Source organism: Typopeltis vanoorti, chromosome 10 (genome assembly GCF_054136105.1).
Source record: "Typopeltis vanoorti isolate ZY-2024b chromosome 10, IOZ_Tvanoo_1.0, whole genome shotgun sequence".
Classification (NCBI taxonomy): Eukaryota; Metazoa; Arthropoda; class Arachnida; order Uropygi; family Thelyphonidae; genus Typopeltis; species Typopeltis vanoorti.
The window spans coordinates 85,571,136-85,591,419 of record NC_143558.1 but is presented as its reverse complement, the minus strand read 5'-3'; the positions used below and the strand labels follow the sequence as shown (position 1 = coordinate 85,591,419).

The following is a 20,284-nucleotide window of genomic DNA, read 5'->3' as shown; positions in this document are numbered from 1 at the left end:
TTCCACACAGAGTCCACTTTCTGAGCCTCAATAATAAGGGGCTTGTCCCAGTTCTGAAGATGAGGAGGCTTCCTCCTATTTTCCTCTATATCTTCTATCTTATTTATAGAGGTGGCACCTTCCTCTTGGTTCGAATCCAATGATCTTGACAAATAGTCAGCAACTACATTTGTTTTTCCAGGGATGTATTTGATTTCAACATTGAACTCCTGTAGCTCTAGTGTCCATCGAATTATCCTTTGGTTTTTATCCCTCATTGATGATAGGAAAGACAGCAGTTTATTATTATTATTATTATTATTACGGGTATCTCCATGGAGTCAGTAGACTCATCGCGGGAGACCCAAACTAGCAAAACAATATCTGTCATATCTCTTCTTGAATTCATTTACAGACGAAGAGCTCACAACTAAGTCAGGCAATGAATTCCACTCATTCACCACCCTCCAGGCAAAAAACCTTGTTCTGACACCTTTGTTAACCACACTCTTCTTTAATTTCCAGAGATGACCTCTTGTTCTTCCATCACTTTCACACAGCTGAAACATTTCCCCTGCATCAATCCTATAAAAACCTTTTAGTAATTTGAATGTTTCTATCATATCCCCTCTTCTTCGCCTATCAACCAATCTCTGCAATCCACAAGCTCTCAATCTATCAATGTAGGGAGCATTTTTTATATCACTCACCAACTTGGTCACTCTTCTCTGAACCCTCTCCACAGCCTCCTCATCTCCAAGGAATCCAGGTGACCAGACCTGAGCACACTAATCCAAATGTAGAAGTATCAATGCTTTATAAAGAGGAATAATAACTTCTTTATCTCTTGATGTCAGTGTGTTACTCAACAACTAAGTAATCCTATGTGCAATCTTGGACACCTTAGCAATGTGTCCTGGCCTGATCTTCCTATGTCTTGGGGTGTTTACCAAGGTTAATGGACATTTGCTTCATTTCTGAGCTATCCCTAGCCCTCCTCCCTTTAAATTTTCCAGTTCCTTTCCTTCACTGTCTTGTCATGATGGCTACCAGGGGTGTTTTTTCTCTAAGCTTCTTTGACAAGTCAGCTATATGGCTCAGTTTTTTGAGCATACCCTCCTGATGAATGTCTACCTCTAATTGTATTAGCCTCCTTAACTGCTCAGGATTTAAAGTTCCTTCGGATTTCTGTTTAGGGTCCTCAATTTGACCTTTGGGTCCAACATGATTGGAATTCCCATTATACTCAGCAAGCTGGGACACAGGGTGTCCCAGCTTGCTGAGTATAATGGGAATTCCAATTGCTGGGACACAGGGTTAATAACTTTCTTCCTTGTGCTTAAGTCATCCTTAGGGGAACTGATTCCTTCCATAAGGCACACCTGTCTCAGGGAAGAAGATTGATAAATTTCTTCTAACCTCCCCTCCTTTTCTTTGGCCAATTTGTAGCACTCAATTGAGTGCTACAAAATGGCCAAAAAAAAAAAACAAAAAGCAGACTTTGCCTGCGTTTTCGTATGCTACCCCCTTCAGTTCATTTCGCAATCCCGAACTTGAACTGCTGGAATATCAACCAATCACGGTGAGGTCTATCTTCCTTGGAGACACTTAGATTTCTTGCAGTGGTCAGTAGTCTATTGTAAAAATCTGTCACACTTTCTTTCTTATCCTGATTATGCCTCTGCAATTTCCAAAGGTTGGGGCTCAAACTTCTTACTCTGGAGAACTGGGAAATCAAGGTTTCTTTAAACTTCATGTATTCCAAAGTATCCTTAAGTATTGGGGATGAATATAGGAAGTTCTTGTCCTTTCCAACCAGTTTGCTCCTAAGTAGAATTAATAGTTGGAAGTCTGACCACCTTCCAACCTTTCTTAGCTCTTCGACAAAGCTAAAGAAAGCCAATACATCGTTATCAGAAAATTGCTGGATGACAAGTTGAGGATTAATAGTTCTAAAAAATTCTATGTTGTACAACATGGTAATATGCCCGGTCATCACCTATGCTTCCCCTGCATGGAGCCATACCTCTGAAACAAATATTACAGCCCCCTAGTTCTCTGACTATTATATATTGAAAAATTTCAATTGCACAATTTTTATAAAAACCCCTTTAATATCTCAAAAGTTTTGTCTCCTCTTTTTTCTTCCTATCAACTAAACTTTAACCCACAAACCTTCATCCTATCCTTGTAGGGAGCATTCCACAGACCTATCACCTTTTTGGTCACTCATCTTTGAATCTTTTTTTTGACCACCTCCTGGTCCTCAAGAAACCATGTGACCAAATCTGTGCACAGTAGTCAAGATGTGGCTAAATCATAGCCTCATAAAGAGAGATAATAACTTCAGAATTATCTACACGTTAGCACAAGAAAAGTGTATTTAATATACTGCCAGATATTTCAGTTTGAAAATAACAAACTATTATCAGTGGCTTGACAGAAAACACTTTTTTACAAGGTAGAATACAAACAATTGATCATTCAAAATTAGAACGAGCCAAGTGATGATAGATTGCTAATCACAATATCATTCCACTGAAGAAAGGTAAACATTAGAGTGCAGAATAAATTACATCTTTGAATTTAAAATGTCATACAAAAAATTTAATTTATAAAATCATACTAAAGATATCATTAGACAGATGTAGTATTTAGACTAGGGCATTGGAGTAAGGCCTCAGAGCTCCCTTTGAATAAGCATACGAATTTATACCGACATCTGTAGAAGGCGAGTTTTGGACCAGAGAATGTTGTGGTTTGTCTCTATTCCGTGTTGTGCCAATCCAGACTTATTGGATTTGTTGTGAAGAATATAAGATCGATGTTCTTGTATTCTTTTTTCTATAGAGCTTCCAGTTTGTCCAATGTAAGAAAGATGGTAGTCACATGGAACTTGGTATACACCAGGAAGAGACATAGTTGAGCATTTATCTTTAGATGAGGAGAAATATGTGGATATTTTATTAATAGGAATATAAGTAGCTGTTAGATAGATCATATTTCTTCAAAATTCTTGAAATTGGTTCTGAAATTCCTGAGATATATAGGATTGGAACTCGACGTATTGATCTCTGTTGCAGTGTGGCATCACAACAGATTCCTTACCTTCCTTTTTAGCCAAAATCAGTATTTTACACTCTCATATCAAGTTCACCATGGAAATTGAAAAAGACAACAAATTATCCTTTTTAGACATCCTTCTCATCCGTTCACCATCAGGTAATTTAACAACATCTGTGTACAGAAAACTCACTTTTATTATTATTATTATTATTATTATTATTATGCGACACTCCAGGGAGTCTAAAGACTCATCGAGGGAGAGTGTGCCAACACCATCGAACAATTGACCCCCTTCCAACTGCTAACCGTGCTCAAACTTGCTTAAGTTTTTGCGAGCGATTAATAGCAGAGGCTCTACCAATCGACCAACCTTCGCTGGCTTTACTGGAAGTTACATTCTCAAACAATCTGCTCATCATCCTTCTCAAAAGACAGGAATCATAAAATGTTTAATTTGACGAGCTAGAACTAATTGTTCAACTCCCCTCATTTACCGAAAGAACTTTCTACTGTCAAACAGTACATAAAATTAAATGGCTTCTTCAAAAGGATTACACAACATTTGTTCGACTCCTACAAGCCAAACCAAAACAAAGAATCAATACATCAAGTTCCAATCCCATATATCTCCGGAATTTCAGAACCAATTTCAAGAATTTTGAAGAAATATGATCTAAAAGCTACTTATATTCCTATTAATAAAATATCCACCTGGTGTATACCAAGTTCCATGTGACTGCCATCTTTCTTACTTCAGACAAACTGGACACTCTATAGAAAAAATAATACAAGAACATCAATGTTATATTCTTTACAACAAATCTGATAAGTCTGGATTGGCGCAATACGGAATAGAGAGAAACCACAACATTCTCTGCTCCAAAACTCTCCTTCTACACAGATGTCGGTATAAATTTGAATGCCTATTCAAAAAGAGTTCTGAGGCCTTATTCTAATGCCCTAACTTGCATTTGAATGACTGCCTATCCTTGTCAAAAATATGGGAAAGTGATCCGAAATCACATTAATTATTATTATTGTTTTTTAATTAAGACCTTCTAGATACTAAATCTGTCTAATGATATCTTTAGTATGATTTTATAAATTAAGTTTTTTTGTATGACATTGTAAATTTATACATGTAATTTATTCTGCGCTCTTATGTTTACCTTTCTTCAGTGAAATGATATTGTGATTAGCGATGTAACATCATGCAGCTCATTCTACTGTTGAAAACCGTTTTCTGTCAAGCCACTGATGATAGTTTGTTATTTTCAAACTGAAATATCTGGCAGTATATTAAATGTACTTTTCTTGTGCTAACGTGTAGATAATTCTTAATTTCACATCACAAGTTTCTCTCAAAAGTAGTATAATAACTTCCTTATCTTTACTTGTTAACATGTTTTGCAATCCAAGTAATTCATTGGGCTCTTTTTTGCTAACTTTTCCGGTATGCCCTCTGAACTTTAACTCTGACCACCATTATCCCCAAGTCCTTAGCCTCATGAATTTCCTGCTAACCATTGCCATTAATACGATACACCATATGCAACCTTTTCTACCTTACATTTTACAACGTTAAATTGACAATTATTATCCTTTGCCCACAATGCCAACTTATTTAAAATCATCTTACAGGATATCTACATCAATCAACTATTGCTCTCCCCAGTTTTGCATCATCAGCAAACAACTGAATATCCCATCTTAAATCTTTCCCTATGTCATTCATATACAAATTAAAGAGGAATGGCTCTAGTACTGGACCCTGAGGTACTCCACTAGTCACCATCATTCTACTAGACTCCACTCCACAATATACTAACCTCTGGTGTCTGTCCGTCAGCCATTCCCCTATTCATGCTACTAGCCTTGTATCGATTCCCATCCTCTCCAGTTTTTGTAATAGTTTTCCATGTGGTATTCTGTCAGATGCCTTGGCAAAGTCATGCAGTATCATGGTATAATCATTACTTTTATCCAGATCTGCTGTCACTTTATTATAAAATGTGAATAAGTTACTAGGGTGCTTAAGGGTCAAAACCTTTAAAGGAATGCAGAGAACCAACCATGGCTTCTGACCTAATATCCAATCCTCATCTTCTCGTAATGCACCCTGTTGGGTATCTACCTGGATACTCAATGAATGAGGATGGGCTGGCAACTTGGGATTTAGCTGACCAAATTGTATTCTTATTGTCTTAAACCACAATGTAAAATGATGGTACAACATGACAGAATTTCATGCTGGCTCAGCCTTCGCCCAGTCAAACAAGGATCCCATTGTTTTTGCCAGGGAACCAGGGTGACCAGTGAACAGTTAGCAACTGAAACAAATTCTGAAACACTTCCCAACTCCACATCACTAGAGTTCAACATTGGTACTGTCAACATAAGATGCTGGAATGGCAAAGAAATGGAACTATCAGAAGAATTGGATAAGTACCAGATCGACATAATAGGTGTAACAGGAAAGACAACATCTTGTGAAATATTTCTAAGCAATAAATACAAATTGTTATATCCAAGCAATAATATTCAGGGAATAGGAGTAGCTATAGCATTCAACACTAAATACGAGACTAATCTTCTTGAATGGCAGGCAGTATCAAGTAGAGTGATGTGGGCAAATATCAGAATGGGGAACTGGACGGTAAGACTTATTTGTGCCTGTAGTCCCAAAGAAGATTCTATTAAAGTAGAAGTGGAGGAATTTTTTGAGGCTTTAGGGAAAGCAACTGACACAGTGAAAAAGGAAAAGTTGGTCCTTGTTGGAGATCTAAATAGAGTAGGAAATAATTGTCAGACATACAGAAATATTTTGAAAAAATTTGGAGAAAAGAGCAAAGTCAATAATAATATCAAATATCAGTTGGATTTCTGCTCAGGACAAGGACTGGTTATTAAACACAATGTTCCAACATAAAAATGCGCACAAATTCACATGGAGAGAAGAGGCAACTGATGAGAAGTCTCATTGACTATGTTATTGTTGATAGTGATGTTTTCTTACTGGTAGAGGATGTGAAATTGGAAGTGATCACCATTTAGTCTTGGCAGGATAAAATTGAATAAATACAAATTGTTATATCCAAGCAGTAATATTCAGGGAATAGGAGTAGCTATAGCATTCAACACTAAATATGAGACTAATTTATAATTTAAAGCGAATAAAAGTTGAGCAGCTCTCAGATATGAACTGTAGACTAAAATACACAAACATTATTCAAGAAAAATGAAAGAGTTTTTGAACAGGAACCAAACCTTGGAGATTCCCCTGAATTCCCTGAAGAAAACATTCATTGATTCAGCCAGAGAGGCATGTGGTGAGGTTGTCTGCAAGGATAGAAAAATCAGAACTCCATGATGGACACAGAAAGTTAGAGTCAGTGAAGGAAAATAAGAAAGCATATCGAAAGTTGCTGGCAAATAAGTCAACTTGTGCTGTTAGAGAATATATAGAGACAAATGTAAGAAAGCTTAAACACTGAGTAAAACTAGCTAAACAATAGTCATAGGAAGACTTTCTTAAGAACATAGAAAATAAATATCTGGAAAGCAGCAAAATATTTTGGAGGCTGTTGAGAAAGCTCAGAAATGGAGGAAAGAGTGCTGATATCCTTGATGTATGGAGTAATTACTTTGAAAAATTGCAAAATGAAACAAGCAGTGACAGCACAGTGATAAAAAAAAAAAAAAATTAGCAGACATGCAATCAGGAATACATATCCATACTTAAAGTAGAAAAAGCCATCAAAAACCTGAAATGTGGAAAGGCAGCAGGAGTAGTTTGTCTTTGTTGATTGTCTGTGAAAAAATACTAGTGGTGTTGGTGTAGATGATGCAGTTTGTTGTTGATGGATTGAGTGGAGATGGAGAATTATAGAAGAGGTGCACTTCCTTGATGAGTCTTTGGATTTCTTGGAGGTGTTATTTAATAATAATAATAATAATAGTAATTTCTCTGTTTCCTTTTCTGGTATTCTTTTATCCATTTCTGTGGTGTTGCTAATGGAGCAAATCCAGAACAGAATTTTAGCAAGGTCTTCACCATTTCTCCCTTTCCTGCATATCTGATCTCTCTTCATTTCAGTTTATTGCTCTGTTGCTTCCAGGCATATTTAATATGACAATATCCACACATAGATTGTACTATCCCCCCCCCCTTTTTTTTTTGAAACATTTTACTTTATTCTATTCAAAATTGCTTCTACTGAGTTTATCTTATTTGATATTAAATATGCAAACTGTCTCCTCTGTTCTCTGTTTGTTATTGCATGAGTATACAAAGACTTTTTGAAAAATTCAAACAAAACTCATCATAATAATATCATCAATTTGATCTATTATGGCAGTATTTTGTCAGAAAGTTTCAGTGGATTCGACAAAAGGAATATCTGCACAACTAGCTTGGTCTTTTTGAATGGAACTGATTGAAAAATAGATACAAGGTGGGAAAATACTGAAAGATAGAGGAGTGGTGTTTGGTTAAATAAAGTAAATAAAAAATGATAATAAACTAGAAAAAAAAAGTCTTAAAAGGCAATACTTGTAAACAGACAAAATAAAAGGAAAATAAGAAATGAATGTAATGATGAATTTGAAGGCAAAGACAGAGCTGTTTAAAAAAGAAAGCAATTAAGTAAAATGGTTGTGAAGTGGAAAGCATGGTTTAAGAAAGGAATAGAAGGATTAAAAAAAACCTAAAAAATTAATAAGAACTCTAAAAGTTTTTATAACAAAATGTTGGAATAAGTTAATGATTATTAGAAAGGTATTAACAGTATGCTTCTTATTATTTGTCAGTTATGTTACAGAGATTTTTTTAAAGTTTAAAATCAGTGTTCTGGATAAAAAAAGTGAATGAACTAATAGTAGACTTTTTTGCTTTAATATCTTAAAAATGTTTGAATATGTTTCATATTTTTAGGCACATGTTCGTGTCTGGGATTCAGTGAGTTTAAACACTCTTCATGTAATAGGAACTGGAGAATTGGAAAAAGCTGTTAATTGTATAGCATTTTCCAAAACAGTAAGTTTTATTTATTTTGAATGTATTTAAACGTGATTAATGTTTGTATAGAATCTCAACTGTTTTCTGGTATTTCTTAAATTAAATTGTATACACAGACCTATTCTATATATACAGATTTACCATCAGAAATGTGTGTGTGTGTATATATATATATACATACACACACACACATATATATACAGTCTAGAAATAGTTTAGAAATTAAAATATTTGAAAGAATGGAACATGCAAGATGCTCCAGTGTGGTTAAAATCTTCAGTGTATGTCAGAGCACACTGCAAGATATCAGATTGATTATTGTTACTCCCCTCAGATGCAGTGAATCATACACTTGCCATTCTGCTAGTATTTGTTTGAAGCATTGCAATAGTGCATCCCAGTTTCTACTGGCATAGAAATGTGTTTCTAAGTTGGATTCCACGATATTTGTTTCTGTCATAGGACCAGTGGCCAATCATGGGAATCGGTTCTGCCTTTCCAATTGCGACTCTGCAGCTCATTGGTTTTGTATGGATTTACTTTTGCTCTTGAGGCTGCCTGGTACAGTTGATATTTGCTTATATGTATGAGAAGTCTTCATCCCAATGGGCTTTGATGGTGATGACATCAGCACAGGCTGTCAAGGTGAGTGCTTGGTAAGAAGGGTTCAAGGATAAGCTTTACTGAGTGGAGTGTGTAGTCTGCACAGGAAAAGCTCTGTGGCTAACTGAAAAGTGATCCAGCTAGTTGCCTACCTTGTTTTTATTCCTCTCTTGTATGGCACTGATGTAGTTAGTCTGTTGTTTAATATTGGAGAGAGGTGGGTATTGGAGTACAGCATCTTGATTGCTCAAATGATGTTGGGACCAAACCCATAGCCTTCCAAACATTTGAGCAGGTAAGAATGCTCAATGTAGTCTTGGTCCTCTTGGTCTCATGTTCTCACTGTTCATGTTAGTAAGACTTATTATATCTCTGTTGAGGTGAAGATTGTTATGGATTGATCTGCTTTCTGTTACTTCCTGTAGTGCTGGTTTCATCCTGTTAGCAAAAACTTTGCAATCAATGTTGCAGAGTTATTGCAACAACTGTTTGCAAAAAAAAAAAAAAAAAAAAAAAAAAATTCCTGAGACAGTGGAATAGTTAATTTTGCCATTAACTATTTAATCTCGAAGCATTAACTAATCTCGAAGTTATAGTGAAACAAGTCCACCAAAATACATTACTGAAGATTTGCATGCACTATACAGATGTTTAAAAATACATCATGATCTGAGGAATTAATAGAAAAGGGAATTAACTTTGGTGCCTTCTATATTAACGTTTCACCCATCATACTTCATATTAACTTCATCAAAAGGTAACTATTTCAGACATTCCACCTGAAATCTACCACCAAACGATCCGGGGATTGTTATTGAAATAAGCAACTGCATGCCTCTACAACCAAGCTTGAGTTCACTTCAGCAATGATGCTGACTCCATGCCAAAAATAATAAACACTGAAATTGAAGGAGTAGCATACACCTTCTGTATCACTGTGATTGCACAATGCTTTTACTACCATGAGGAGGGTCATATAAGGAAAGCAAGCATGCCCACACATTCTGATAAATGCATAAAACCAGCTGACATCACTACAAACGAAAATGAACCAGATGCCAGAAAATTCCAATCAAAGAGAACAGAACAATACTAGACAACAAACTTGCAGCCCCATACATTCCATCTGTGGAAGAAACCTTTCATGAGCCAACTCAAAACAACATTAGAAAGGTAGAAGTAGGGATAATTACAACAATGAAAGCACCACAGGAAAATGAAGTACAAGACACAAAAAGCACAGCTAATGCTGGGAAACAATTAACCAAACAGCCAAAACATAATCAGCATGTCTTCACAACAAAAACATATTCAAGCAAATTCAATTTCCCTCCCCCACAACAACAACAACCAGAAGAAGGTGACGATGAGCTCGCACACACAGAAGGATTACTATGAGCTGATCAGCTTCACAGTTTTCTCAAGAAAGTTCAAGGCTCATTACAAAAACTGCTCACAGTGTACAACTACACCAAAAACATGAGTTGTGTGATAATTGAGTTAGAAGAGCTGGGAAAAGAATGTGATCTAATACCTGATCAGCAGCCTAGAATCTCAACAACAGTGTAACTATCCATTAGTCTTGATCACTGCCTCAAGTTACAACAAATAAGCCATGAGTACTTCAGTAACTATTATATCATTAAATGCCAGAGGATATGCCACACCACTGCAAAACAGTTTAGTTTTACAGCATATGCTTGACTACTGTTCATAAATAGTAGTGCTGCAGAAAACCAATTTCCACTCAACAATCTTCCAACCAGTGGAAGCACTAGCCATACAATTTACACCACTGTGTTGCCACACAACTGCATGGATCAGGAGTTGCAATTGGTACCCACCACAAAAGTTCTCTAAATCTACAAATTGACACCTTTCCTGGATGCGCAATCTATGCATGCATCAAACCCCTACTAAGAAACCACATAATGAACATTTACATACCTCAAGATGAGCAGCTAGCACTTCCCAAGTCACTTTGGCATCATCAACAGTCATGTCATAGTTGCAGGAGATTTTAACTGCACCCTAGACCCAACCATGGACTAACATCAATATCAAGAACACTGTCAAACTTTAGTCTATCTTCTACAAGAAATCATCAACAGCCATGAACTCACAGATGTATTCAGACAACAAAATCCCAACAAAGGTTTTCTCCTGGATAGCCAAGGGGCAGCTGAAGTGGAGTACTATATCAAGCATGTCTTGACTGATACTGTATCTGTATTCCATCACAGGTTTCAGACCACAACTCTGTCCTCATTATCTCCATTCTTGCACAGTACAACAGACACAGAGGTGAAGCATACTGGAAATTTCACAATAGCCTACTTCAGGATTCAAATTACTTGATCAGCTCAAGAAGCTACATCAGATCTCTCTCTCATTACTGACATACCCACAACACAACCAATCATCAATTGGTGGGTGCTCTTCAAAACAAAACTCAAAATATTCACCCAGAAATACAGTCATGAACTAAATCTTAGCAGATGGACAACATTACATCAATTAAACAACTGCAGCCAGCATGTCAATCTGACTCAGAAGAATATTGTTCACTGGAAATTGCAGTTGAGTCTTACTCGGAAGAAAGAGAGAGAGAGGTGTCCTAATAAGATCTCACCTTAGCATATTAACATTACAGACGCACCCAACAAATATGTTTTCCATTAGAGAAATGTCAGCAAGCATCCACTAACCTTTGTGCCATAAGAACAGATAGTGGAAACATTATAGAGATCCCTCCCCACAAATCTTCTTGCACTCTTTGAAATGATACTTGTGAAGCTATAAACAAAATTCTCATAGAAGTGAAACAACTAGCTAAGTTAGGGCAGACAACTGTTGCTAATGGTGAAACATTGGTCCTGGTTGAACTTTTGCTGGACATTGTTTCAGGTGAATTCATGGAAACTGTATGTTATGACTATTACTCGGAACTTAAAGGCATACTGCTGTAGCAATAACAAAAATAAATAAATAAATAAACTTCAAAATAACAGTGCTTAATTTCGCATATTTAAATAACTAATTTCATAGTGTGATAGATTGGGCATTTACACTTGTGTGGGGATGCAACTTGCAATTAACTGAAAAAATACAACCACAAAAAACAACAACAAAAAATTAAAACTTAATGCAGGAGTGACCTTCGTCACATCATCTTCTTTCTACGACTAGAGACTCAAATCATCTATCTATCCATATATATATAGAGAGAGATGACATCTTCCTGTAGACTTTGAAATATTACCAAAACTGTACAAAGTGGACACAACATCCCATGAAGCTACATACAAAATTCTATCAAAACTGAAACAACTTCAAGATTTGCTATAGTACAGAACAGAGCTACTAATCACACTATAGGATCTGACAAAGGACTTCAACTCCTTGTCAAAAGACAAGTCCCAAGAATTAGGCAGACTCACTAATGAGTTCTGTCAGGCTTTCTGGAATTAACTCAGGCCTCTCCTCTACACAGTGTACAATGAGGCGGCATGTACAAATGGCACCATAAGCAGAATGACAACATCAGTAGTCAAACTTATCCCAAAAAAGGGCTGATCTCACCAAATTGGAAAACTGGTGACTCATCTGTATCATCAACACCGATTGCAAAATAATATCTAAAGTTATTGCTAACAGGATGAAAACCAGCATTAGAGGAGATAATAGAAAAACACCAGAGCTATGCCATCATCTCAAACAGATCAATCCACGACAATCTCCACTTCATCAGAGATCTAATAATCCTTGCTAACATGAACAGCAAGAAAGTCCATGTGTCTGGTAACACTGGACCAAGAGAAAGCCTTTGACCACACTGAGCATTCCTACTATTGAAACACCACATCTGTTGGAGGGAGAGTAATAATAATTGACCAGATAGTTTCCAGTGTACTCCGGCATACACAAAATATTCTAATTCACCTCAGAACTATTCAACAAAAAATACAGTCAGAAATATATTGATTCATATGGAAAAACAACTGGCTCTCATATACTAAGCTCTAGCTACCTCTTCAGAAGGGAGATCAGGACTTAGTGTCAGTTGATTATAAGATAACATCTTTTCATACTCTGTTTTTCCTCAGTATTCAGTGTCACAAAAAACCACATAAACAGACCACAGAACACATTTTTTCTTCCTCAACCAGAGGTCTTTCACTTTTTACTATTCTAAATATGACAGCAGCTCACATGCTGATACAGCTGATCACTTTTTAAAAGAGGCACATTTGTAAATAAAGAAAAATTTACTCTCTTCTTCAACTAGAAGAACTGATACTTATATAAAAAATACTTTGGATTTCAAAAATAAAATTTCAGATCTTCATTTGGACGTTTCTGATATCATGATCAGTTTAGATGTTGTTTCTTTATTTACAAATGTACCTATTTCGGAAAGTATTGAATTACTACAACAGGAATTTCCTTCAGACATTGTCAACGTATTTGATTTTGTAATAAATTCTGGTTATTTTTCCTTTAAAAATAAGTTGTATCAACAAATTGAAGGAACAGCAATGGGTAATCCTCTTTCTCCTGCTATCTCCAATTTGTTTATGGAACATTTTGAATAACGTATCTTTGACAACATTTCTCCCAGACCTAGTCATTGGTTTTCAGATATGTCGATGACATTTTTGCTGTATGGAATGGCTCTTCTGATGAACTTCAACAATTTCTCACTAAGTTAAACGCATTTCATCCTAGTATCAAGTTTACCCTAGAAGTAGAATCAAATAAACAGTTAGCCTTTTTAGATCTTCTAATTCTTCGCCAACCAGATGGTAACCTACATTTCTCAGTTTATAGAAAGAAGACTCATACAGGCCATTATATCCATGCAGAATCTCATCACCATCCCAGTCAAAAGGCAGGAACTATTAAAACACTGGTTCATCGGGCCCACTCCTTTTGTTCTTCAGACGATCTTTTACAGAGAGAACTACAATATATAACTTCTTCCTTTCTATCTAATGGTTATAAGAATTGCTTCATTAAAAGAACATCGAGTAGTTTTAATATGTCTTCCTCTTCAAACACAGAAGAAATAACGCACATTACTATCCCTTATGTACAAGGCATCAGTGAACGTATAGCAAAAGTTTTAAAACCACTGAATATTTTTCTTGCCTTTCGACCGTTTAGAAAAATTGCCACCTTTCTCACTTCTCCTAAGGACAAGCTTCCACATCGTAATTATCCAGGTGTCTACCAGATTCCGTGCTCTTGTGGATTATCTTATTTCGGACAAATGGGAAGATCTGCCTCTATTTGGCTAGAAGAACACCAATCTTATATTGAATACTTTAAACCTGAAAAGTCTGGACTTGCAGAACATGCCATCTTCACCAGACACAGAGTTCATTGGAGAAAGACAAAAGTTCTTCACAAAAGTCAGTTTCTCATGGAACGGCTTTATAAAGAAACATGTGAAACTACTTCATTCTCCTAACTTAAACAGATCTGATGGCTTACGTCTATCCCCTTTATGGGAGATAGTACTTTACAAATCAGCTCATCTTTCCTAACTTTTTATTGTATTGATTTTTTTTTTTTTTTTAAGGAAAGTTATTGACCTTTTTAGTTATCTTACACCAGCTGCTTAGGTGGTGCTTTTTGGAATTGTCAGTTATTGTTTAATTTGAGCTTAATGTACTGAAGATGCCTGTGACACACAGGCGAAAATTATACTATTAAATAATCTTTGTACGTGAGTTTTTTCCGTTATTAATTTTGTATCGATATGTCTACTCACGGTATACCTCTTTTAAAACTTAATAGTTAGTACTGTTAAATAAAAATACTATAGAATAATCAAGTTTCATGTAATTTCCGAATTTTAAGTAGCAGTCTTCATATACTTTAACATTTGAATGCAGTCACATAAATTTCAATGCACACAGTAACAGCAAACAAAACTGAACCAATAAATACTAGTCTGTGTCATGAATTTGTGCTGCACTATTGATAATTTGCTTGTTTGCTGATAAAGACATTCAAATGAATAACTATAGGAAACTAAGTTTTGTAAATGGGCCACCACATTTTCATTGAGTTTCATTGTAATGTGGTTGTCCATCTGAATTTCTTGTACTGATATCTCATAGAATTGAATTTCCTGTACTGAATTTCATTAACATTTTGAAGCTGATGAAGAGCAAAGGTTTCTGTGGGAAAGCAGTTCTGGAGATAGTTTTTGGTATGGAAACCACATGTTTATTAAACAATAAAAATTAAAAGATTAAAAAAAACCTGACAACCAAATACAAAGATTATGTATTCGGGTTCTCAATTAATGAACAGTTATGAAGTTAAAAAAGACATCTAATTGACTATTTAATTTGGTTGTTGTGTTCAATTTTATACACCATTATCCCTGATGATTTGCAAGTCTTAGGACGAACGAAACTTGTTGGGTTTTTTTTACTCTTTTTTTTTTAAAAAAAAGGGTAAAATTTTTTTTTATTGTTTATTAAACATGTGGTCTCAATACCGAAAACTATCTCCAGATGTCCAATCTGTCAGAATGCCTTTTGACCCAATTCTATACTCTAAATTAGTCCCTCTGGTAGCGTGATCATAACTGCTATTATCTTATGTACCTCATTCTCTGCATGGCTCTCCATACCACCAAATTTAGCAACAGAGATGTATTGCATGTTCACACCAAATGAATATAATTATTTAAATCATGTCAAAATTCTTTGGCATGACTTCAGATGCAATCTTTGCATTATTAAGCTTATTACCATGAATTAGTTGCTGATATGATAAATTTTTTTGTTTGCTTTGTTTGTGAAGGTCCACCCATCAGCACAACAGATGGAAATGAATATTTTACATTTTAAATATTGTTCTACTATACCTTGTAAACCATTCAAATGTTGAGTTCTGGTTTTCCTGATCCTTATTTAAATGATATAGTATTTAGTTGCATCTTTGCAAATCTTGAAATGGAACTTGGTGTTTTTCAGAAGATAACAGTGTGTATGTGCACACATGAACATTTACACACTCTCTCACTTAATGGCATTTACTCATTATTATATTCTTAAAATGCCTGACTACACAATTTGTGATAAACAGAATTATGTTGTATTTATTATTGGGGCTTCCGGAATCTACTCTGAAATACACTGGGTACATGAAGTCTCTTCCTAATTCATTGCTTAACACCAGAAAAAGAATGAAAATGTTGGTCTTTTCATTGACTTTTATAAGTTGAATGCATGCCACTTTTCCAGATGTAAGTTTTATTGGCCCGATTTCTTACGATTGTAGTAGACTGTTGTTATCTGTTATGTAACACCACAATTATTTCTATATCTCTTGTCATATTGGCATTTTTTTCACACAGTGTGTGTGTGTGTGTGTGTGTGTGTGTGTGTGTATCACTTCCCATTGCACAATAGCATCAGTCTATCAGCAGAACTCTGGCCAGAACTTCTCAAACTGATTACATTTTATGCATCTCTATATATCATACTTGGAAGGAAACACTGGTAGATATCAAGGGCCCAAGATTAAGATATTAATTCCAGTTAAAAGCACTGATAGATGAAAAGATATAATTGGTTTTCAAATTTATAAATTTTTGTAGTGGTTGCGCATAAAAAAAAAAGCGTGAATAGACTTGATAGCTGCTCTTTTTGATATTTATCTTTTGGGGGAATTTATAATTTTATTTATCACTAATTAGTGGTTTTTAATGCATATGCTGAGTGCTTCACAGTTAATTTCCAACTGGTTGTGTGTGGGTGTGGGTGTGTAGGTAGGTTAAAAATACATGAAGTGCATATTCCATTTTATTTTCATTTATTTAGTGAAAAATTAATTTTTTTAAATGTATAATATTTGTTCTTTTTCTACATTATCTTTAGTTATTTTTATATTAAAGTTTTTTTGGGAACTTTATGTAGGATGGAGGATCATTGTTATGCATCGTTGATGATTCTACTGAACATACTTTATCATTATGGGAATGGCAGAAAGGAGAAAGTGGACATAAACTAACAGAAGCAAAAGTGAGTGTATTGAAAATTCCAAAGTGTATATTTCAATATGATGGTGGAAAACCTAAAAAGCTTAAATTATTTTCTTATAGATTTTTTTAATAGTGTTTAAAGTGAGAAAAAAATGAAAGTAAGATATTTTATGTTGTGCATGTTTGTGCTATATATACCATACAATAACTTTTGTTTAATTGCCCATTGCACAGCTTCTCTTATGAATGTGGAACAAGAGATGTGATCTGCTTTGTGATCTGCATTGATGACATCTCTTCAGTGATGTCATCAATGGCATTATTAATATTTTGCAAAACTCTCATATCTGTGGTCTCTAGTCAAGATTTTGATCAAGAGCTTTGTTTTTAACCCAACTCTCAGATCCACAACTTAAAACTTGTTTGAAAACTGTCTTGTATACTTCTAGTTTGGTAGTTTAACTAATTTCTCTCTTATTCCATATAAATTCATTCAACTGGCTCCATATCATACCAGCATTGCTTATTTTGTTGTCTCTTTCCAGATTTAACTTTCCATCTTCACTAAAACTGTGCCTAAATAGCTGAAACATTTTCCTTGTTCTATAGGCTCTTCAATTAAAATGCAGTTGATGTCTTTAATGTTTCTCCCTATTTTCATAGTTTTGGTCTTTTTATTGCTACTTTTCATGCCAAATTTGTTATAGCTATTATTCAATTTAGATAATTCTGGAGACTTGCACTGAATGTGTTTAGGAGTACATCATCCTCATAAAGCAAAGAGCTAAGTTTGATATCATCAATTCTAATACCAGATTTAATACCACTTCCTTCATAATGATCCATGTAAGTGATGAATAAGAGTGGAGATAATATGCATCTCTGCACTTACCCCTGATTTTACATCAAACAATCATCCTATATTTCCTTCTATTCTAATTGCTGACTGTCAATTAAATATAGACAATGTGTTGCTTTGTATAATGCTCCATTATCCCATATAATTGTAGTATTTCTGAAAATCTTTTCTCTAGGTACATTGTCATATGCTTTTTCCAGATTTGCAAAATTTAAATACAGATTCTTGTCCTGTTCTCATGGTTTCTCAACTGTTTGTCATAAAGTGAAAATCTGATCTTGACTATCTCTATTTGGCCTGAACCTAGCTTGCTCTTCTCTGAGTTTCCCTTCCAAAACTCCTCTCCTCATCTTAAATCTTAAGCAGCTTAAATCTTACCTGGAACATTTAGCAGAGAAATTATCCTGTAACACATTTAGTTTTATTCTCTTTTTTAATAGAGAGGAACTATGAAAGCTCCACTCCGGTCATCTGGAATTCAACTTTCTGACCAGACCCTCTGAATTATGCGGTGTAGCCACTGCAAAACTTTTATACTTCCATATTTTAGCATTTCTGGTTAAATATCATCTAATCCAGCTGCTTTTCTGCATTTCAAGTTTTTGATGGATTTTTTTTCTACCTCGAGTATTGATATGTACTCCTCTTTGCATTCCTCTTGAAAATATTGTAGTATGGTTCTGTTGCTGCTTGTTTCATTTAAGTCTTTCAAAGTAATTACCTACTGCAGACATCTAGGATATATTAGTCTTCAGTTTTCATGTCACTTTTATCATATTTGATTCCTTTTCCACCTTCCTCATATTTATTTTCTATATTCTTACCTAAGTCTTCCCTTGACTTTTGTTTAGCTACTTTTACACATAGCTTAGCTCTCTTACATTTTTCTCTGTATTATTTTGGGACATCTGCTATCTTATTTGGTAGAAACTTTTGGTATGCTTTCTTCTTTTCCAGGTGCTTCTTTAACTTCTTATGTCCACGGTGTTCTCATTTTTCTATCCTTGCTAAGAGCTACACTGCATACTTCCCCAGCTTAATCAAAGTTTCTTCAATTTGCCACTGATATACTCCAAGGTTTGGTTCTTGATTTCAAACTGTTTCATTTGTTTTCAATAATGTTTATATAGTTGGGTTTACAATTTACCTGTAAAAGCTACTCAACTTTAATTCTTTTTAAAACTTTCTTAGATACTGTTCTTTTCAATGTGATATTCATGTTTATCATGCTTTGAACTAAATAATGGTCACCTCCAGTTTGAGATTCTCTGTACACTTTTGTATCCTGAACCAACATGAAGATATCAGTATCAACAATGACATAGTCGATGAAGCTTTTCTCCATGTGAACTTGTGCACATCATCTTTATGTTGGAACATGCAGTATTAATGACTAATATGTGTTCTGAGCAGAAGTCCAGCAGATACTTACCTTATTTTTAGTCTTGTCCTTTTCTCCAAATATTCCCAAAACATTCCTTTATGCCTGGTTGGATTCATTTCCTACTCTGCTGTTAGACCTCCAACAAGAACCGCTTTTTCCATTTTCTTTGTCAGCTGCCTGCTTTAATGACTAAAAACATTGCTCTGCTGCCTCTTCCTTAGGAGAACCTTCTGTGGGGACATAGCCACAAATAAGATTCATTGTCCATTTCCTCATTTTGAAATTTGCCTACATAACTCTATTCAAAACTGCCTTTGTAAAATTCGATGAAGTAGAAGATATTCTTTCCTTTTGCATCGACTTTTACAGAGGTCAGAAATCTTGTAAATAAAATATAAATTGTGTATCACTATTTTGAATTGCATATTTTTTGTAAAAACCCATGTGGGTAGAGAACTTAAAGAGAATAACATTTAATTGTTCAGAGATTGTAAACATAAGAAAATTGCTTTTAGTTGCTCTCTATATCAGCCAGATGTATAATTCAAGGGCAATGTCATAAAAAAGCAGCATAGTACTGAAGCAGCTCCGTTTTCAGTTAACAGGATTATGATGTGTTGTCAGTGCGATTTGAGAGTGAACAATTAGTGATGAAGATTATCTGAAATTTCGAATTCCCACTGCCATCAATGAAAGTCAAAAAACCATTTGCGCAGGAATATTCAGAGTCTCCAACCTTAGTCCAGGGACCTCAGAGTCATATATAGGAAGCCTTCTAAGAAAGAAAAAGGGGTTGAGGAAACACCATTTTCTTGCTGTAGATTGTTGGTCCATTTGAAGTCAGAGAATGTGGCCCGTGGGCAGGAGAAGCACCAAAGGAGCAGAGCGACGTACCAGCATGCACTGCGAGTGAATGAGCCTGCATCGTGCACCAGACACCTGCGATCAATTCTGAACCATCAGCGACAGTATGCTTCAAGTCCCAGGAGTGAGCCATCAAACGACGACGATGACTTTGAGATCATATACGAAAGGGCAGAGTGTTAGGATGGAAGAGCAGTCTACAGTGCAGTAAAGATATAGAGGACTGATATAACTAAGTGTGCAAATTAGGAGCTGTGAGTAGATTTTATTATACTTTTATTGAATTTGTAGAGGATTAGCTGAGAATCCATAAGACATTGCTAAGTTTTAGATAATTTCATTGTCACGGATTGAGAAGCCTGGAATCGGAGATATATTGTATGATTGAGCAAAACAGGGAAGCTTTTAATTATAATTGTAGAACTCATAACTCTAGTTTTAAAAATGATTGCTTTATGTGCATGATTGAGAATGTATATATACATATATGTTGCAATATCATAACTC

General features: G+C 35.2%; 1 protein-coding gene across 5 annotated transcripts in view; it reads left to right on the top strand.

Moving 5' to 3' along the window:
• Window positions 1-20,284, top strand: part of LOC150102559 (echinoderm microtubule-associated protein-like 2) — a 373,793-nt gene that overhangs the window by 170,196 nt on the left and 183,313 nt on the right. For all 5 annotated transcript variants that reach the window (XM_090399817.1, XM_090399820.1, XM_090399815.1 and 2 more), the window contains 2 exons: window positions 7,979-8,080; window positions 16,606-16,710. In XM_090399817.1, coding sequence (XP_090255943.1) covers window positions 7,979-8,080; window positions 16,606-16,710 — 207 coding nt within the window. The remainder of the gene's footprint in view (window positions 1-7,978; window positions 8,081-16,605; window positions 16,711-20,284) is intronic.